The following is a 23113-nucleotide window of genomic DNA, read 5'->3' as shown; positions in this document are numbered from 1 at the left end:
CTCCCCGTGTCCCCTAGGGTAGGTACCCTCACATGTTCTCCCCGTGTCCCCTAGGGTAGGTACCCTCACCTTTTAACCTATTCAGGATTCTAAAAACGTCTTCTCAATCAAGTTGTAAGTGTTTAGAGAGGCACTTGTCTCTCTAAACTCCTCTCTCCTTGGGCAAATCATTCCATTGCAGCGTTTGTAGGGATGTCAGGGGGTAACCGGCTTGTAACCAGATCGTTTTTAGTAATAGTACAACATAAACATTACAGAGACTGTAGTTGTCACTGTACAATACTTTAAAACAGTTGCACACATGCCTAAAATTGCTGTTATTTGCTCCAGGCTGCATGAACAGCGCTGCTCGGGCGCTGTTTTCTGCCCCCTCAATGTCCCAAAGTTCTCTGTTGTACTCCGTCTCCCCACACTGGCACGGCTTACGGCTATCAAGTTAGCCATGTGCTATCCATGTTTGAGGGGTTTCTCGTCAAGAAACAGAACACGGTGACATGCATGCTGATCGTCCTTAATAATTAAAAAAGGCTTAGCCCATGCGTCCAGTGGCTTTATAGTTAGGCTATAGGCTGCTCAGATCTGGACTGGACTTATTTATGTTTTGGAATAGAACCGGCGGACCTCTGTACTGTAGACGCGCAGATGCATGCATGCAGATGCGATGCGTTGTTTATTGATGATTAAGCCTACAACAATTTCTTTATATTGTTAAATGTTGCTTTAACAACATTTAGTTTGTCTTTTAAAAATGAGCATAAATAAATTTAAACCATTCGTCTACCAACTTTAATTATGTAGCATATTACATTTGGGGTAGCCTATTAAAAAAATTAATTAAAAAAATCAACAACCGTTAATTAACCGGATAATGCCATCGGCTACCCGGCTGGAAAATTAACCGTTAGATACATATGTATCTATATGTATATATTCTATTGTCTTCATCTATATGTATCTATATGTATATATTCTATTGTCTTCATCTATATGTATATATTCTATTGTCTTCATCTATATGTATATATTCTATTGTCTTCATCTATATATATATTCTATTGTCTTCAGCTATATGTATATATTCTATTGTCTTCATCTATATGTATATATTCTATTGTCTTCATCTATATGTATATATTCTATTGTCTTCATCTATATGTATATATTCTATTGTCTTCATATGTATGTATATATTCTATTGTCTTCATCTATATGTATATATTCTATTGTCTTCATCTATATGTATATATTCTATTGTCTTCATCTATATGTATATATTCTATTGTCTTCATCTATATGTATATATTCTATTGTCTTCATCTATATGTATATATTATATTGTCTTCATCTCCACAGAGAGACATTCAGAAACACACCTGGACAGAAGACATTCAGTCGAACCACACCTGGACACAGTAAGACTGGACACATTTTACACCAACATTTTATTTCAATTAATGGAATGTTTAAATAGCAGCAGACTCATCAGATTAAATATACTCGTTGTATTCCTGTCTCGTTGTCCAAATACAAATACTGATGATAAACACATACATTTAGACGATCCAATGTTGTTTATTTTAGCCAATTTTCTCCTTTTTTTCTTTTACAAATTCAGATTTTCTGTAGGATGTATACATAGTAGTTTTAATGCTATGGATTGTTCAATGTAAAGTTGTAAATGAAGCATAATGTTTAACATGTATTAATTGTCTCCTCATATCAGAAGTCCGTCTGCCGGAGTATGTAATGGTCTATAAGGTCACTGTGGACGTTCTTGATCATGTGGCATACGTCACTGAAGAGCCCTCCTCCCTCTCCGACATCTACACAGAACTCCACCTATCAGCGGGAGGGAGTGAAGGGGTTAATCAGCAACATGAGGTGTGGCAGCTTGAGACCGCCTCCAGCATGAAGACCCTCTATGACGTCATAATCAAGTGCCGTGCCATCTTTAAGACCCTCCTCCCTGGCAGAGACACACCCAGCAGCAGAGTTCTGACCACTGGCATCGCTGGCATCGGGAAGACATTCTCCGTGCGTAAGTTCGCTCTGGACTGGGCGAGAGGTTTGGAGAACCAAGACATCAATCTCCTGGTTCTCTTCGCATTCCGGGAGCTGAACTTGGTCCGAGATGAGCAGCACAGTCTTCTCTCACTGATCCATATTTTCCATCCAACGTTAGAGAAGCTCACAGCAGAGCAGCTCGCTGCCTGGAAAGTTGGCTTCATCTTCGATGGTCTCGATGAAAGCAGGTTTCCGCTGAAATTCCAGAACATTGACGTCGATTCCGACGCCTTCGACAACAATGACGTCGTCTCTGATGTCACGGTGACATCATCGGTGGGCCTGCTGTTGACGAACCTCATCAAGAGGAATCTGCTCCCCTCGGCTCTCCTCTGGATAACCACCAGACCTGCAGCAGCCTATCAGATCCCTCCTGAATGCGTTGACATGGTGACAGAAATACGAGGGTTCACAGACCCCCAGAAGGAGGAGTTCTTCAGGAAGATGTTCAGTGATGATGAGGAGCTGGCCAGCACCATCATCTCACACGTGAAGACATCAAAGAGCATCCACATCATGTGTCACATCCCAGTCTTCTGTTGGATGACCGCTACCGTTGTGGAGGACCTGGTGAAGACAGGCAAGACAGGACAGCTGCCCAAGACCCTGACCGGGATGTTCAGCCTCTTCATATCGCTCATGATAAAAAATATGATGACGAAGTATGGCGAGACTGACAGGGATGTTCTTCTGATGCTGTGCCTGCTGGCGTTTGTACATCTGGAGAAAGGCAGCGTCACGTTCTACCAAGAAGACCTGGAAGAGTGTGGTCTCGATGTGAACCACGCCGCGCTGTACTCGGGAGTGTGCACAGAGATCTTCAAAGAAGAGACCGTTCGATCTCAGAGGAAGATCTACAGCTTTGTTCATCTGAGCATCCAGGAGTTCCTGGCTGCAGTCTACCTGATGCACTGTTTCACACAGAAGAACATGAAGGTACTGAAGTCATCCCTGGGAGGAGGAGGAGGAGGAGGAGGAGGAGGAGGAGGAGGAGAAGAAGAAGAAGACGTCTTCCTGCAGAGAGCCATCGCAGAATCCCTGAAGTGCGACTTCCTGCAGAGAGCCATGGGAATAGGAGGAGGAGGAGGAGGAGGAGGAGGAGAAGAAGAAGAAGAAGAAGACGTCTTCCTGCAGAGAGCCATTGAAGAATCCCTGAACAGTATGGGAGGAGGAGGAGAAGGAGGAGGAGGAGGAGGAGAAGGAGGAGGAGGAGGAGGAGGAGGAGAAGACACACAGAAGAACATGAAGGTACTGAAGACATTCCTGGGAGATGATGTCAGTTCCTTGGAGGACTTCCTGCAGAGAGCCAGCGAAAAAGCCCTGAAGAGTAAGAACGGCCACCTGGACCTCTTTGTCCGCTTCCTTCATGGCCTCTCGCTGGAGTCCAACCAGAGTCTGTTAGAAGGCCTGCTGGGTCACACAGAGAACAGTCCAGAGAGCATCCAGAGAGTCATCAACAACCTGAAGGAGATGAAAATGGAAGATGTGAGTCTCTCTCCTGACAGATTCATCAACATCTTCCACTGTCTGATGGAGATGAACGACCTCTCAGTACATCAGGAGATCCAACAGTACCTGAAGTCAGCGGACAGATCAAAGACAGAACTGTCTGAGAGCCAGTGTTCAGCTCTGGCGTTCATACTGCTGACGTCAGAGCAGGTTCTGGAGGAGTTTGACCTGCAACAATACCAATACACACCATCATCATGGGGGAGATTCAGACTACTCCCAGCTGTGAGGAACAGCAGAACGGCTCGGTTAGTAGTCATGTGGATAGAAAACCTGTTAGAATCAATCTACCATCACACCTAATTACTATAATAATAATTGGGTCTCAAAGTGTGTGTGTGTGTGTGTGTGTGTGTGTGTGTGTGTGTGTGTGTGTGTGTGTGTGTGTGTGTGTGTGTGTGTGTGTGTGTGACTGTGTGTGTGTGTGTGTGTGTGTGTGTAATATTTATACACACAGAGAACAAAGTAAAAACAATAAATAAGATAACATTCATAGATCAATCAATGCAAGTTACACACTGTAGTATTAAACCATTTTGGGCGGGAACCCCTTTTGGTGTTAGCATCATGTCGTGCTTTAGCTATTGAAAAATAGCAGATCTACAAGCTCATAGCGCGCCACCGAGTGGCGCGCTATGAGCTTGTAGGTCTGCTATTTTTTGAAACTGTCAGGATTTAGAATAAGTTTTTTAGAATCTGATCTCAGGTCAAAATGCGTTAAAGAACCACCATTCTTCTGTGCGTTAGAATCTGATCTCAGGTCAGAATGGGTTAAACATTATGTTATGCTTTAGCTATTGATAAATAGCAGACCTACAAGCTCATAGCTCGCCACTTGGTGGCGCGCTATGAGCTTGTAGGTCTGCTAAGAACGACTGACATAGAAACATAGCTTTTTCAGATAACTGTCAGGATGGAGAAGACATTTTTAGAATCTGATCTCAGGTCAGAATGGGTTAAGATTATCTGTCTTTCACTTTGGTGTTTTCTGGTTCGCTGTTCTTATATGACCTGTTCTTATATGACCTGTCAATATCTGACCAACTAGACTGTACTTATATGACCTGTCAATATCTGACCAACTAAACTGTTCTTATATGACCTGTCAATATCTGACCAACTAGACTGTTCTTATATGACCTGTCAATATCTCACCAACTAGACATTGGTACATTTACATTACACTTTATAGCTCATTTCATTGAACATGAATTTGATCTAATCTGTGTTGATGATCACTGATTTTACGTCATCTACATTTACAGACTTGTTGGCTGTGACCTCCAAGAGGCAGAATATGAGATTGTGGCTTCAGCTCTCAGCTCTAATCCTTCACATCTAAGAGAATTGGACATCAGTTATAATAACATAACGGATCCACGCATGGACCTGCTCACTGCTGCATTGAAGAGTCCAAACTGTCATCTGGAGATACTGAGGTCACATTGTTATTTACATTAGTTCTGTTTTATTATTTATAGTTTGATTATTAATAATAAGAGTGTTAATAAAGTTGACATCATGGTATCCCACTGATTAGAATAATAATATGGTCAGAGTTTGTGTTGTCTAGTTCACACTCTCACATCACAATGCTACGGTACAGTAACTACAATATGTGATCCATCATGGCTGCTAGGGAATTATCATTATCAATGCTACGGTACAGTAACTACAATATGTGATCCATCATGGCTGCTAGGGGATTATCATTATCAATGCTACGGTACAGTAACTACAATATGTGATCCATCATGGCTGCTAGGGGATTATCATTATCAATGCTACGGTACAGTAACTACAATATGTGATCCATCATGGCTGCTAGGGGATTATCATTATCAATGCTACGGTACAGTTACTACAATATGTGATCCATCATGGCTGCTAGGGAATTATCATTATCAATGCTACGGTACAGTTACTACAATATGTGATCCATCATGGCTGCTAGGGGATTATCATTATCAATGCTACGGTACAGTAACTACAATATGTGATCCATCATGGCTGCTAGGGGATTATCATTATGTGAACTAATGGGGTAGGCCTACAGTGATTACAGTATGTAGTCATGTTGGCACGCACACGCACACTTACACACACACAGTTCCTATGTTGGAAGATTAAGATTATGATGATTTACTTCACATTATCCCTGCCTGCCTTCTCTTTCCATCTCTTGGGGTCTTTACTCCAAAACTGTGATATTCAGTCCAGATATTTCATGTGTAATTACAGACTTGCTGGCTGTACCTTCACACAGACAGGATTTGAAGTTCTGCTCTCAGCTCTCAGCTCTAATCTTCTCCATCTGAAAGAATTGGACCTCAGTTTCATCTGCCTGCAGGAATCACAACTGCTCCAGCTCTCTGCGTTACTGAAGAGTCCACAGTGTGGACTGCAGATCCTGGGGTAAAGAATGTGTGTTCTCTCTGTGTGGATCTCTACTTGAACATCAACACAGCACTTTGTTAAATGTGTATTTCTCTGCAGGTTGTCAGGCTGTGGAGTCACAGAGGAAGGCTGTTCTTCTCTGGCTTCAGCTGTGACCTCCAACCCCTCCTCCCAGCTGAAACAGCTGGACTTGAACTTCAGCCACTTAGGAGACTCTGCTCTGAAGAAGCTGTCTGCTGCCCTGGAGACTGTCAAGTGAGTAGACTTGTGTAGAGCGGCCGTCAAAGGTTCCAGGTTAAATTCCCGGCTCCTCCTGGCTGCTACATGTCGAAGTGTCCTTGAGCAAGACTCTCTGAACCCCTAACAGCTCCCGATGAGCATGCATGTTTTCCTCTGCCATCGGTGGGTGAATGTGAACTACATTGTAATGTAAAGCGCTTTATAAATGCAGTTTCCCATATTATCATATCATATTACCATATGATCCATGGTTCATTCTAGCAGAGATTGAATATACAGTAGATAGTGACTATGTTCCATGGTTCTATAATCTATAACATAGATTAATATACAGTAGATAGTGTCTGTGTTCCATGGTTCTATAACATAGATTAATATACAGTAGATAGTGTCTATGTTCCATGGTTCTATAATCTATAACATAGATTAATATACAGTAGATAGTGTCTGTGTTCCATGGTTCTATAACATAGATTAATATACAGTAGATAGTGTCTATATTCCATGGTTCTATAACATAGATTAATATACAGTAGATAGTGTCTGTGTTCCATGGTTCTATAACATAGATTAATATACAGTAGATAGTGTCTATGTTCCATGGTTCTATAACATAGATTAATATACAGTAGATAGTGTATGTTCCATGGTTCTATAACATAGATTAATATACAGTAGATAGTGTCTGTGTTCCATGGTTCTATAACATAGATTAATATACAGTAGTGTCTATGTTCCATGGTTATATATAACATACATGGGGGCCCAACTGGCGGCCCGGGGGCCACATGCAGCCCCCACCATCACTTAAAGCGGCCTGCAGGTATATATATCCGAACATTTATATATTATTGTTTTGATGTCTATTTTTTATGTCCAATGTATTTTGTATTTGGTTCATAAAGTTAACATAACTATAACTAAATGCATTTGAAATTAAATAAAAATGTTACTTTTCAGGATTCCAATTAAAAAATAGCAAAAGAATAATTCAGGATTTCAGTTCAAATAATAGCAAAAATAGCTGATCCACAAGCTCAAAAGGCGTCACATTGCGGCGTGTTGTGAGCTTGTAGATTGGCTGTTTTTGCTACGACAGTAGTGTGCAATGTAATGTGTAATATGTGTCCCTCTGGGGTGAGGGTGGAAATATAGCACAACTCTGACTAGGGAGATAGGTGGGTTATTGTTCTGAGTTTTAATTAATGTAGAATGTAATTAGATGTAATTACTTACCTCTGTCATCGGTGTATGAATGTGTGTGTGAATGGGTGAATGTTTCTACATCCTGTCTGTCTGTCTGTCTGTCTGTCTGTCTGTCTGTCTGTCTGTCTGTCTGTCTGTTCCAGGGGGTCCTTGGGGGGTCTTCTACATCCTGACAGTTTTCTGAAAAAGCTATGTTTCTATGTCAGTCGTTCTTCGATTTTTCAAAAATAGCAGACCTACAAGCTCGTAGCGCGCCACTCGGTGGCGCGCTACGAGCTTGTAGATCTTCTATTTTTCAATGGCTAAAGCATAACATAGTGCTAACACCAAAAGGGGTTCCCGTTCAGAATGGGTTGAACACTTTATCCATATTTTATACGTTGGCTATCTTTTTTTTAATAGTTAGTTATAGTATTTTAAACCAAAAAGGCTCTTTCACACACTTATGCCGCAGTGTGCCAGTGATCACCCTCCTTATTTGTGCCAATGTTGGCACTGGTGCCTAAGGTTGCCTATAGACAATTGTAACCCAATTTTGGCGGGAACCCCTTTTGGTGTTTGAAGCATTATGTTACACTTTAGCTATTGGAAAATAGCAGATCTACAAGCTCATAGCGCGGCACTCGGTGAGCTTGTAGGTCTGCTATTTTTGAAAAATCATGAAAGTGTGGCACAAATCTTTGAATATATATTCTTTCAGAGCGAATTTTTTTAACAAAAATCTTTGCTTCTGGGGGGTGTGTGGGGGGGGGGGGGGGTCCCTGGAACAACATGTTATCAGATGGGGGTCAGCGGCCAGTTACATTATAATTTTTGGGGTCCTTGACATGAAATATTGAACACCACTGATACAGAAACAGGTATTTCAGAAAACTGTCAGAATTTAGAAGACATTCTTTAAATTTCGACGTCAGGCCTAAATGGGTTAAAATGGCCTATTACAAGCTCCGTTGTAACCAAATGGACCCAAAACAATCTCAGATTTAAAGGTGCAATAGACCACTAGATGTTGCTCTCTGAACACCTCTGTTTCATGAGGGTTCTTGCTTGACTCACATCTGTTCTGTAGGGCAGCAATATTATGCAGTTTGCAACGCTGCAATATGGTAGCCTGGCCAGTGTTCATTTTGACAGCTAATTCCAATTTAGTCTTTTGAATAACACACGCTTTAGTTTTAGACCTATTTTACTCATCTGAAATGGTCTAGTCTTAGTCTAGTCTTAGTGTTAGTCAATAAACCTGGTGGCAGCTTCCTCCAAGCGTTCCTTTAGGGGGGAAAGTACAAAGTTGCCCACCCCTGTATTATAACATTAATATACAGTATAGTCGGTGTCTGTGTTCCATGGTTCTATTTCTAACATTTTGAATGTACAGTGATTGATACAGACAGTGATTTACAGTGAGTGTTATGATGTTCACCATGATATACTAGAATGATAAACAGCATCTGAATCTAAACAGTGTTCTAAATGACATCAAAGTCTAAAGACATGAGGATAGAAGTATTGATATATTTAACATGTCTATAATCTATCTATAGAGATGATAGAAGTATCAGTGTGTAACAATCGCCCTCTTCACAGCAAGGCAAATTATTAACTAAGGAATAAATCAGCAGGATGGTGGGGTTTACTCTGAACACTTTATGTAGGAAGTTGTAATTGAGGAAATCACAGGTAAACAGTACACTTCACAATGACGTCTCTCCCTGTCTCTTTCCCTACTAAATGAAATAAACAAACAAGAAAACAAACTCAAACCAACAGTCAATAATTACATTCAAACCCCCCTCCCTCCCCAAACCAGTCCCAAAGTCAGCGGAACGCAACTGCGCTTTGAATTAAACAAATAATAAAAACCGCGTCCGACCTCCTCTTCCAACGAGTGATGTTTGGACAGAGTCTGTGGGAGAATGATGACAAAATGTGTTTAGTAAATATTTGGTGGGACTAAAACAGGCCGATGTGAGACATTAAGCAGCAGGTTTTGACTTGATTCATTGTTGTTCTACTTCCTACAGTGTGAATCATGGAGGAGAACGCTGGACTAAACCTCAACGCTGTGAACCTCAACTCCTTACAACACGTGAGTCTGTCTGTCTGTCTGTCTGTCTGTCTGTCTGTCTGTCTGTCTGTCTGTCTGTCTGTCTGTCTGTCTGTCTGTCTGTCTGTCTGTCTGTCTGTCTGTCTGTCTGTCTGTCTGGGATCTATCCTCGGACCCTCCTTTTCCCTCTGCACCAAATCTGCTGAAAATATCTGATCTTCAAGCTCACAACGTGTTGCGTTGCAACATGTTGTGGAACTGGGGGGTTCCAGGGGGTCCTTGGGGGGTTCCAGGGGTCCGTGTAGGGTTCCAGGGGGTCCGTGGATGGTTCCAGGGGGTTTCTATGTCAGTCGTTCTTGATTTTTCAAAAATAGCAGATCTACAAGCTCGTAGCGCGCCACCGAGTGGCGCGCTACGAGCTGCTACGAGCTTGTAGATCTGCTATTTTTCAATGGCTAAAGCATAACATAGTGCTAACACCAAAAGGGGTTCCCGCCCAAAATGGTTTAAACACTTTATCCATATTTTATACGTCGGCTATTTAAAAATAGCAGATCTACAAGCTCACAGCGCATCACTGTGGGCCGCGCTTTGAGCTTGTACATCTGATACTGTGTGTGTGTGTGTGTGTGTGTGTGTGTGTGTGTGTTCAGTGCACATTGAACAGGTGTGTGTTTTGCCATGCTGCACTGCTTTAGCTATTGAAAAATAGCAGATCTACAAGCTCGTAGCGCGCCACCGAGTGGCGCGCTACGAGCTTGTATAGGTCTGCTATTTTTGAAAGATGGAAGAAAAATAGCCTTTTCAGAAAACTGTCTGGATGTAGAAGACATTTTTAGAATCTGGTACCCAGGCCGGCCGGAACCCAGGCCGGTACTCAGGGCGGTACCCAGGATATTGAAAGATAGCAGATCTACAAGCTCATAGCGCGCCACCGAGTGACGCGCTACGCACTTGCAGGTCTGCTATTTTTGAAAAATGGAAGAAAAATAGCTTTTTCAGAAAACTGTCTGGATGTAGAAGACATTTTTAGAATCTGGTACCCAGGCCGGTTACCCAGGGCGGTACCCAGGATATTGAAAAATAGCAGATCTACAAGTTCATAGCGCGCGCCACCGAGTGAACTGCACTGGGGTCTGCACCAAATCTGCTGAAAATATCAGATCCTCAGGGCTCCGTTTCCCTTTACACCGGGGTCCCCTATTACCCCCCCCCCCATGGATCCTTGGGGGGTTCCGTCATTGGACGGTTCCAGGGGTCCGTGGGGGGTTCCAGGGGGTCCTTGGAGGGTTCCAGGGGGTCCGTGGGGGGTTCCAGGGGGTCCTTGGGGGGTTCCAGGGGGTCCTTGGATGGTTCCAGGGGGTCCTTGGATGGTTCCAGGGGTCCGTGGGGAGTTCCAGGGGGTCCGTGGAGGGTTCCAGGGGGTCCTTGGAGGGTTCCAGGGGGTCCTTGGAGGGTTCCAGGGGGTCCTTGGGGGGTTCCAGGGGGTCCTTGGAGGGTTCCAGGGGGTCCTTGGAGGGTTCCAGGGGTCCGTGGAGGGTTCCAGGGGGTCCATGGGGGGTTCCAGGGGGTCCGTGGGGGGTTCCAGGGGGTCCTTGGAGGGTTCCAGGGGGTCCGTGCGGGGTTCCAGGGGGTCCGTGGCGGGTTCCAGGGGGTCCTTGGAGGGTTCCAGGGGGTCCGTGGGGGGTTCCAGGGGGTCCTTGGCGGGTTCCAGGGGGTCCTTGGAGGGTTCCAGGGGGTCCTTGGAGGGTTCCAGGGGTCCGTGGGGGGTTCCAGGGGGTCCTTGGAGGGTTCCAAGGGGTCCCCAGCTAAATGTGTTAATTCAGCATTACATATAAATATTATATATTAAACACTTTATCCATATCTTATACGTCGGCTATTTAAAAATAGCAGATCTACAAGCTCACAGCGCATCACTGCGTTCCGCGCTGTGAGCTCGTACATCTGATACAGAAAAAGTGTGTGTGTGTGTGTGTGTGTGTGTGTGTGTGTGTGTGTGTGTGTGTGTGTGTGTGTGTGTGTGTGTGTGTGTGTGTGTGTGTGTGTGTGTGTGTGTGTGTGTGTGTGTGTGTGTGCACGCGCGTATCTGCGCGTGTGTGCGTGCATGTGCCGTGCACGTGCGTGCGCCGTGCACGTATCATTCAGTGAAGGATGTATTTAATGTACTGTGTTGTTTTCTCATCAGATTTCCAGCGTCTCACTCTGGACACAAACACAGCAAACTGTGAACTCTCTCTGTCTGAGAACAACAGGAAGGTGACCCGTCAGGATGGTCAGCCTCATTCATATCCTGACCATCCTGACAGGTTTGATAGAGCGCCTCAGGTTCTGAGTTCAGAGAGTCTAGATGAACGCTGCTACAGTGAGGTACAGTTCAGTGGAGAGGTTAGGATAGGAGTGACTGACGGAGACATCAGTAGGAAAGGAACGGGTCAGGACTGTGAGCTTGGAATGAATGAACGGTCCTGGTGTCTGTACTGTGCTGATGGTCAGCATGGTGACGCTTACATTGTCAAACACAATAGTAAGCAGACTGTCCTTCCTATCCGTCCCTCTGGCTCCAACAGAGTATCAGTGTATCTGAACCGTCCCGCTGGGACTCTGTCCTTCTACAGAGTGTTAGAGGACACTCTGACTCACCTGTACACCGTCCAGACCACCTTCACTCAACCGCTCTACGCTGGGTTTGAGTTGTTCCCTGACTCCTCTGTGTCTCTGTGTGAGGACAGACAGGCTGTGAGGACAGACAGACAGGCTGTGAGGACAGACAGACAGACAGGCTGTGAGGACAGACAGACAGTGTGTTGTATAATATAACATAACAACATAACATTATATACATAATGTAATAATCAGGAACAGGTGTGGTGGCGGGGGGGGGGGGGGTGTTTACATAATCAATATGTTTTGGTTTCCATGGAGTCACTGTTAGGGTCATCTGGGGTCACCATTAGGGTCATCTGGGGTCACCGTTAGGGTCATCTGGGGTCACCATTAGGGTCATCTGGGGTCACTCACCATTAGGGTCATCTGGGGGTCACCGTTAGGCTCATCTGGGGTCACCATTAGGGTCATCTGGGGTCACCATTAGGGTCCTCTGGGGTCACCGTTAGGGTCATCTGGGGGTCACCGTTAGGCTCATCTGGGGTCACCATTAGGGTCATCTGGGGTCACCGTTAGGGTCATCTGGGGTCACCGTTAGGGTCATCTGGGGTCGTTGAAATGTAAAAGTAGCACAGTGGTTCTCAACCTGTGGTTCGAGACCCTCTTATTTTCTTAAGATTAGTTTTTGGCTTTTCTATTGTATTGTATTCTATTTATATTCTATAACAATCATATACCTCAAGGAAACACGCACACACACACACACACACACACACACACACACACACACACACACACACACACACACAGTGTGATGTGCATTGGGTCCAGATGGTTCAAATGGAACCAAATGGACCGCGACGGGGCACGGCACCTCCAATAAACATCCACCCAATCCACTTCTCTCCACCTGAGTCGTGCCCTGAGAGACAAAGACTTTGAGAAGCTGTCCAGTGTTGTCCAGTGTGTCGCAGCGTGAGCTTGTAGATCGGCTATTTGGTGTAAAAACAGTCATTACGACCGCATCAAGGCCCGCCAAATGTTTTATTCCAAAGACTGACTAAAACTAAAACAGAAATGTGCTGCCCAAAACAACACTGTTGTCACAATGCTGTTATCTTATATAACTATATATTTGTTGTTATATTTGAGATGTGTTGATTAAAAACATATTTACATTTCATGCTGTTGAACGCCTTCTTTGACCCTCCTATCAAGTCCTATGACCCTTCTTTGAGGGGCGCTAGTCCCTCCTATCAGCAGCTTTTCAGGGTGAGTGTGACCCTCCTATCAGCAGCTTTTCAGGGTGAGTGTGACCCTCCTATCAGCAGCTTTTCAGGGTGAGTGTGACCCTCCTCTGAACAGCTTTTCAGGGTGAGTGTGACCCTCCTCTGAACAGCTTTTCAGGGTGAGTGTGACCCTCCTATCAGCAGCTTTTCAGGGTGAGTGTGACCATCCTATGAACAGCTTTTCAGGGTGAGTGTGACCCTCCTATGAGCAGCTTTTCAGGGTGAGTGTGACCCTCCTATGAGCAGCTTTTCAGGGTGAGTGTGACCCTCCTCTGAACAGCTTTTCAGGGTGAGTGTGACCCTCCTATGAACAGCTTTTCAGGGTGTGTGTGACCCTCCTATGAACAGCTGTTCAGGGTGAGTGTGACCCTCCTCTGAACAGCTTTTCAGGGTGAGTGTGACCCTCCTATGAGCAGCTTTTCAGGGTGAGTGTGACCCTCCTATGAGCAGCTTTTCAGGGTGAGTGTGGCCCTCCTATGAGCAGCTGTTCAGGGTGAGTGTAGCCTGACCTAAGCAGAGACATTTCTGGTCTAGAGGGGCGGGTCGCGCCTCAGAAATGCGCGCACCCTGATTGGATCTCATCGATCTGTCCGTCACCCCCGGCCCCTCCTGTCCCCCCTAGTGCAGCGCTACGTCACATAATTTAGAGCGACGCCCACCCGGAAGGGTTGACTCCCACTTTTAGACTGGTTCAGCCCACGGCTTTTTCCAGGCTTTCATCTTTCGCGCAGACGAAATGAAATTTCAAAATTTGAAAAATGTCTTCAAAATCCTGAAAAACCTTATGTTTCTGTGTGCTCAATATTTCATGTCAAGGACCCCAAAATGATATGTAATTGGCCACCCATCTGAAAATATGTTGTTCCAGGGACCCCTCAGAAGCAAAGATTTGAGTTAAAATGTTCACTCTGTAATAATATATATTCAAACATTTTCACGATTTTTCAAAAATAGCAGATCTACAAGCTCATAGCGGTGCCGCGCTATGAGCTATTTTTCAATAGCTAAAGTGTAACATAATGCTTAAAACAACAAAATAGGTTAATGAAAGATCTTATACTTCCAGATTACTTCCATGTGTAACTATCATACCATGCGTTGTTACACTTTAAACTCCAGCTTCTCGCTCAAATGTTTTCAAAAACATGTTTAATTATAATAAACATAAATATAATGGCGATTTCACTAGTCACAGTAATATTCAGCATAACTTTAGTATTGACTCGTATCATAGAACAGTTCTCCACTTCTTATTGTTATGATCAACTCACAACATCCAATGAAAGGCGGAGACCGTCGTCGTGTACTTTATGTGAATTTATTGCAAAGTCCAATCCCCCATTTCCATCCACAAACGGAATCCTCCTTCTCTCAAAAAGGGTCCACTTGAAAATAGTTAACTGGCTTGACAACATCAAAGAAAAATAACAAAACACGATTCCTTTAGCTTACGTTACGAATTGTTTACGGTCAAAAACTTGTTTCGTTCCACTGTAGCATCAACTAAATTCTCTATTCACTTTTTCTATTATCTGACGTCACTGGCCAATGGCACATGCGCAGTAGCTGTTATATCGCTCAAAATAACACAGTATATTTAGAAACGTATCATAAAGTATTGCAACAAGCACCTAATGTTAGTAAACAAACCAACAGTACCAAAAAGCAACTACTGATAATAATAAACAAAAAAGCAATAATATTGTAAATCACTCAAAATGGCTTTAGGTTAGTTTTGGCTCCTACAATAAACATTGTTTAGCTGTAAATGAACATTGCGTGTGTGTTTACGTCGTGGCTGTCATGTTTAATTATAATAAACATAAACATTGTTTAGCTGTAAATGAACATTGCGTGTGTGTTTACGTCGTGGCTGTCATGTTTAATTATAATAAACATAAACAGCCATTGACCAATCAGAATCAAGCATTCAACCTAGCCATGTAATAAGCTATACTATAGGCCAGTGGTTCGGCACCGGCTTGTAAATCTGTTATTTTTCAATAGCTAAAGTATAACGTGATGCTTAAAACACCAAAACCACTTAAGCCCAATTTAAAAAACTGTGAAAAAATACTATAGCCGATCTACAAATCGGCTATTTTAAATATTTATTTAAATATAGAAAATCTTTGGTTACAGTGAAATCCTCAATGTTAATTGAAATCTACATTGTACAAATGTAACCGAAAGGGGTCCATTTGGTTATATTTGTACACTGATGAATTAAATTAACACTGAGGATTTTTACTGTGTTAATTGCTAGAAACGTATAAACCACATTATACAGGAACCCTGGCATCCCAATTCACATCACAACAGGCGAACATCCAGCTAAAACAGTCAGTCTACACTACAGGGTCTCAGATATGTGTCTCAAACACAGAACATGAGCCGGTCAATCTACACTACAGGGTCTCAGATATGTGTCTCAAACACAGAACATGAGCCGGTCAATCTACACTACAGGGTCTCAGATATGTGTCTCAAACACAGAACATGAGCCGGTAAATCTACACTACAGGGTCTCAGATATGTGTCTCAAACACAGAACATGAGCCGGTCAATCTACACTACAGGGTCTCAGATATGTGTCTCAAACACAGAACATGAGCCGGTCAATCTACACTACAGGGTCTCAGATATGTGTCTCAAACACAGAACATGAGCCGGTAAATCTAGACTACAGGGTCTCAGATATGTGTCTCAAACACAGAACATGAGCCGGTCAATCTGATCTTTTCGGTGAAGACATTTGGTGTAGAGGGAAAGGAGGGGTCCATGGACCCAGAGTTTCCAGTGTTCCACTTAATTCTGTTGTCAGTCGTTCAATAACATTCATTCGAGTGATCCGTGTCAGTCAATAAGTCAATAATACTGTGGGAACACAACACTGTCTGTAGTGCCTATTTCCCTTACAAGATCTCCATCCAGCCGATTCAAATGAAATAATAACCAATGGCTCTGAGCAGTAGGTGAACTCCTGCCCTGTGTTTCATACTTTTTATTAACTCCATAAAAGGTCTTCCACTGCTGGCCTGCTCGCTTTGCCTAAAGAAATGGCAACTAAAAAAATACTGTACCTTAATTCGACAGGCAGCCTCTGTAGACATTTTTAAAGCAGAGCTCAAGACCCACTTCTACACCCTTGTCCTCACTGTATTGCATTACTGCTCTTGTTTTTTAATGTTTAAGCCTTGCTTTTCTTTTCTTTTCTTGTTTTCTCTCCATTGCTCTGTAAAGCACTTTGAGCTGCATTTCATGTCATGAAAGGTGCTATACAAATAAAGTTTTATTATTATTATTATTATTATTATTATTATTATAATAATAAGCATTCATCACACCAGGGTTTGAGAGACCAGTAGTTGGTTTGTTGTATAAAGGTAAACAGAAGTCATCAAATGTAGTGTGTATGGACTGTGGCTCTGCTGTTTATATGGAATCTATGGAATAACCTGTATGGTGGGTTGGATCTGAGTCTTCACTAACAGTGTGGAAGAAAATCATTAGCTGACCGGAGATTATCTGTTCAGGTAACACAAGCGATGACTTCAACAAACACAATTACCCATATGGAAAAAAAAATAGCTACATTTGTATATGTTTTACATGAAACTTGTAGTTAATATAATATATGACAGTCAAAGCAGATATATAAGAAACTTATATAATTTTGTAATTTATAGGAACTATATATATATAGTCAAAGCACTTTCAAGAGTTCACATATAAAATCTAGTATGTACTTTACATGACATACATGTAAATGACATACATATAAAACCCGTTTTGGTGTTTTTAACATGTTATAAGTTAGCTATTGTAAAATAGCAGATCTACAAGCTCATAGCGCGCCACCGAGTGGCGCGCTACGAGCTTGTAGGTCTGCTATTTTAGAAAAATCGTTAAAAAGTGGCGCAAATCATTGAATATACATTTCAGAGCGAACATTTTTAACTCAAATATTTGCTTCTGGGGAGGTCCCTGGAACTACATATTTTGAGATGGGGGTCCGTGGCCCAATAGAGATAAATCTGGGGGTCCTTGACATGGAAAGGGCTGAGCACCACCACTGACATAGAAACATGTTTTTTTCAGAAAAGTGTTAGGATTTAGAATTTTTTTTTTTTTAATCGACCCCAGTCCAAAATGGATTAAAGGCTTCACATCCAATCAGACCCTAGAGAATCATCTGGGGGCACCAATCACACGCAGCCCTGAGATCAGAGACGCTCACTTTATGACCAATCAGCCGCGAGGGTTTTGGACCTCCATTGTATCCATTCTCCCCATGTGTGTCAAAGAGACAATAATTGTGTTTAATCATACAGTACAGTTTGAAGGTAAACACACATCCATGTGTTTAATCATACGCTGCAGTACAGTTTGAAGGTAAACACACATCCATGTGTTTAATCATACAGTACAGTTTGAAGGTAAACACACATACATGTGTTTAATCATACGCTGCAGTACAGTTTGAAGGTAAACACACATCCATGTGTTTAATCATACGCTGCAGTACAGTTTGAAGGTAAACACACATCCATGTGTTTAATCATACGCTGCAGTACAGTTTGAAGGTAATCACACATCCATGGTGACAGTTCTGAGTAGCACGGAGTCCCAACCCGTTCCTTTTTATTATTGTTTTTAATAAAAATAATACATTGTGAAATAAAATGGTCTTCTACAAGCTCATGGCGAGGATGTCTGTTTTCACTATACTTTTGTGCAACACTTGATTGATGATTAAGTAGGTCATTCATTTACGAAAGAAATGGACATAAAACATTGAAATGTGGAGTTACGAGGTTTCTGATATTTTATTCATACTTTAAATTCTATAAGAATGAGATATACAAGCTCACAACGTATAGTTCCACTTTGAGTCACATTGATTTATATCGAGAGACATTGCTGTATAGCCTAATACTTGAGACTTGTCTGACACTCAGTCCGACACAACTGCATGTGATAGGCCTTTATAAATAACTTTGACACAGAGCCAACTGTCTGTGAGTTCAGCTCTTGACTTAATTGGACACAAGCCTATGCAGTCCTTTCGTTTTTATGATCATCAAGCATTTTCATTTATTCATTTATTTCAAACGAATCTCTAATAAATTAACAAATATGATATAGCCTATGTATAGACTGATAAACTTGTCAGTCATGTTCTAACTTGTTACTTCTTTGTTCTGCGCGCAATTCAGATTGACAGCAAATGAAATAAAATACAAAACTCTCTCCCTCTCCCTCCCTCTCTTTCTCTCTCTCTCTCTCTCTCTCTCTCTCTCCTCCTCCTCTCTCTCTCTCTCCCTCTCTCTCCCCCCCCTCTCTCTCTCTCCTCCTCCTCTCTCTCTCTCTCCCTCTCCCCCCCCCCCCCCTCTCTCTCTCTCTCTCTCTCTCTCTCTCTCTCTCTCTCTACAATACATTTCTTACCAGGCTCGCCTTGCCCTGAACTGCAATACTAGATCTAATACACTGTTGCATTGCATCATCAGAAGCTGTCATCGCTGTTGGTGGAGCAGAGATTAGCTGCTAGTCTGTCTGGATTTTTTAAATAAAAATATTAATTATGTGATAGACACAGACATGTTGCAATATGGGTCGATTTACAGTGCCTAAGCCAATAACTGATGCAATGAAGAATACAGTCATGTACAGGGATAGCCCCTTTCGGGACCCTACGTAAAACTTTTTTGATATTTTGTTGAGTTTTACGTTGGGTCCCTGCTCGCTACTGTATTTTCGTATGGAAATTCCTAAATGCGGATGTGGAGATTCTCTCTAAAATAGGCCCCGCGGCATGTGACGCCATTATTTTCCTTGAGTTATTCTGAATTCGGTAACTTTAAGTAGCTATACATCCCGGTGCGAATATCTCCTGTGGCGCGGAAGCCGTTAAGTATTTTTAATCTTTGTTTGACCGATTTGGTCGCTTTATTTCTTCTTGTTTGTTTACCGTTTATTGTACCGCCTCCCGGTGTGCGGTTGGCTTGTGAGGCTACGTCCCTGCCTCTGATCTGCTCTGTCATAGCTATAGCGCCACTAGCTAGCCAGATAGGCGGTACAATGAGGTGTCAATAAACAAGAAGAATCCAAGCTTCCAAATCGGGCAAACATATATTAAAAATACTTAACGGCTTCCGCGCCACAGGAGATATTCGCAAAGGTATGTATGTGTACTTATACTTTACATATTCAGAAAGCCTCATACTGAAGAATATCGTCAAAGACCGCGGGGAGGCGTTTTAACATGTAAACATGAGCCAGTAAATGTTTTAATCAGGTGGCATGGACGACGAGGAACAGGACCCAATGCACTGGGTCGAACAAATGTCAGAAACTTCAGTAGCATTTGGGTTCTGCTTGGAGGGCTAGTACAGGGAGGACTTTCTGGAACTCTCTACCAGAACGCACCACAGACATTAAAAGGCATTTTAAGAAAAGACTGAAGGATTTTCATATATATATATAATCAAATATATTTTCATATATGGTAAATTGTAATTCTGTTTATGTCAATAGACCAGTTAATGTAATCTATAGAGTGAATGCACTAACCGTGTCTGTTATGCTGTTATTTCTTCTTTTTCTTTTGTGATATCTCTGTAATGTTTGTTTCAGCAGCTGTCCAAAAACATGTGGGTTATGTTAGTAAACACCTTTACAAACACATTGGTGGAGAACATTCTTGGTAAGAAATGTATTCCCAGATTTGGCATTATTCTGAATAATATCCCCTGACTAGCTATGTGAGCGAAAGTCATGGTTCAAGTCGAACTTGGACCATGACTGCCATCTACTGGAGAGATGACGAATCAACAGCTGGTCCGGAGCAGCAGAGCTTAGCCTTTTTATATCAAGGTTAAGGAAGGACGTATTCGGCCGTCCGTCCTGGGACGGTTCTGCCTGCCAGACATGTGCCAGCCAACCAACGGATTGGCCAATAGCACAACCAATCGATCATATCGATGTATTGGAATCAGGAAGTGACTGCAAAGCATGAAGATCCCATGCAAAGCACCACACTGTCACCAGTCTCTCTGTTTTCATGTCCTCCCGACCATAGTTTTCATAAATTCATTCACTTTTTGTAGGCTACTGTACAACTGTAGGCCTCTATAGTCCGCTGCCTATAAACAGCCCAGGAACAACGAACGAACTTATAATTATCTGCTGCCAACAGGTGAGTTCATTATATGGTAAACATAAACTCGATGCCAAGCTTTTGTCTCTATAGCCACAATTTGCAACACTAGATTTATTTAAAGAAATGTTGTGCAGTGAACGCTTTGCAGATTGAAAGAGGATCATTCAAGCTTGCCCTGTAGCCTAACAGTTGCAATGTTGTGTGTGTGTGTGTGTGTGTGTGTGTGTGTGTGTGTGTGTGTGTGTGTGAGTGTGTGATGCAATTTGCGGCTAAAATGTCTCATACAGGAGCAGCCCGACACTTAATTATTTGTCCATGTAGACATTGTGCACAGAAATTGCAACATAGCCTATAGCCTACCAGATGCACCAAAAATATAGTCTACAAAATAAACCCAAAGCATGACCTTGTCTTGAATTCTATACCTCTCCATTCATATTGCATGGTAGGCTATTTAACAGCCAACATATTAGATTTAATGTATTCTGTGTCTTGTCCTTTTGCATATAGTTCAGTGCTTTTCTGTTGTTGTTCTTTAAAAACAATAGTGGGAAATAAAATATAAACCTTTCACACACTTTTATTCAGCGTGTGCAAGTTAATATTCTTTGCATTCATAATTTAACATTCCTGCAGCTCTAAAAATTAACACGTGTACAAATACATACCTGCCATCATTCAATATATTATTATTATTAATAATAAATAGACAAATTCGTTAGCTTCCCAAAGATGGGGTTCAATAAAGGAAAGAAGTTAAAACATAATTAAAAAATATATATAAATGTAATAATAATAATAAAATCCCAAAGAAATTATGTTTCCATCAAAATATAAAGGGAGATTAACTTTTGCAGTTTTTTAACCAGTTAAGCTTATGCCCTATTTGAAAATAAATAAATAAGTAATAATATTAATATATTTTATTATTTTTATGTATCTAGAAGTCCACGTGTAATCTTGTAAGCTATCTTGCTTTTTTCAGATTTCTTGTCGTTTGTTGAATATTTTGTCTATAATAACAAAATTAGGACACCGGGTTTAATAATTACATTATTGTAAAAGCTGCAGCAATTACTATTTTATGATCTACTTTAACCTTTTTATTATTTAAAAAATAATTAAATTATCTGTTCTTATATTCAGAGGAATGACAAACATCAATATGTAAACAATGCAGATGGGCTACAATAAGAAATGAATTATATTCATGAAAAGTAAATTATCCCCAACATAATGTTGAGTAGTGTTTATTTTTCTTTATCAGTACAATCGTAGAGAAAACCTCTATCCCATTTTGAGCGCCGGGAACCCCTTTTGGTGTTTTAAACATTATGTTATAATTTAGCTATTGAAAAATAGCAGATCTACAAGCTCATAGCGCGCCACCGAGTAACTTGTAGGTCTGCTATTTTTGAAAAAATCGTTCAAATGTGCCTCAAATCTTTCAGAAAATTGTCATGATTTAGAAAACTTTCTTTTTATTTAATTTTGACGTCAGGCCTGAATGGGATATCATAGCCTACCTTTGCTTTTACTTTCTTGATGTGAACCAGCGTCGTCTGAGCAATATTTATGATTCCATGGATGGAGTTGGATTCTCCTTTAGCAGACTGACGCAAGGGCCACGACAGAGACACACAGGAGACAGACACAGAGACACACAGGAGACAGACAGAGACACACAGGAGACAGACAGAGACACACAGGAGACAGACACAGAGACAGAGACACACAGGAGACAGACAGAGACACAGGAGACAGACACAGAGACACACAGGAGACAGACAGAGACACACACACAGAAGACAGACAGAGACACACAGGAGACAGACAGAGACACACAGGAGACAGACAGAGACACACAGGAGACAGACAGAGACACACAGGAGACAGACAGAGACACACAGGAGACAGAGACACAGAGACAGAGACACACAGGAGACAGAGACACACAGGAGACAGAGACACAGAGACAGAGACACACAGGAGGCAGACAGAGACACACAGGAGACAGACACAGAGACACAGAGACAGAGACACACAGGTCGACTGAAGCAGACTGATGCAAGGGCCACGACAGAGACACACAGGAGAGCCAAACTGGTGTGCATTCTGATTATCACAAAATATATGAACCAGTGAATGATAAATAATAATGACATTGTACAGAAATCAAAGTTACAGAAAATGTTGCTCTCTGCATAAAAAAAGGCAAATAATAGTAGGCTACATTTAATACATGAGGATTTTTTTTTAACAATATATTTATTGACATTCTTTTTCAATTTTATAAAACATTTGTTATAGTTCTCTTGTTAATACAATGTCCAGAAAAAACAAACATAACCGATACACAAATACTATACAAATACAATGACAACAAATACATTAAAAATACAATCACAACAAACACAACTCAACAATCAAAAACAAAAACAAATCAAACAGATTATGGTCCCCATTTCCCTCCCCACATTACTGTGGGTTATCTAATACAGGTCCTAATGGATTACTGTTCATAAAATGCATGAACTGTCCCCATTATTTCTTGAAAGTCATCAGATTTCCCTTTAATGGCTAAAGTCATTGTTT

The 23113-nt window shown here is 41.9% G+C and overlaps 1 protein-coding gene across 1 annotated transcript; it reads left to right on the top strand.

Annotated features, from left to right (window-relative positions):
• Window positions 1–1746: 1746 nt before the first annotated feature.
• Window positions 1747–12280, top strand: LOC310871915 (NACHT, LRR and PYD domains-containing protein 3-like; the record flags this gene model as incomplete). The annotated part of the gene is made up of 7 exons (XM_083783553.1): window positions 1747–3223; window positions 3260–3821; window positions 4839–5012; window positions 5815–5988; window positions 6070–6225; window positions 9438–9502; window positions 11649–12280. The coding sequence occupies 7 exons, from the start codon at window positions 1747–1749 to the stop codon at window positions 12278–12280; spliced, it is 3240 nt and encodes a 1079-aa protein (XP_083639679.1).
• Window positions 12281–23113: the final 10833 nt, after the last annotated feature.

This window comes from Protomyctophum parallelum (genome assembly GCF_964188405.1).
Source record: "Protomyctophum parallelum genome assembly, chromosome: 15".
NCBI classification, from domain to species: Eukaryota; Metazoa; Chordata; class Actinopteri; order Myctophiformes; family Myctophidae; genus Protomyctophum; species Protomyctophum parallelum.
The sequence above is the reverse complement of the archived record's forward strand: the minus strand, read 5'-3'. Positions and strand labels throughout refer to the sequence as shown.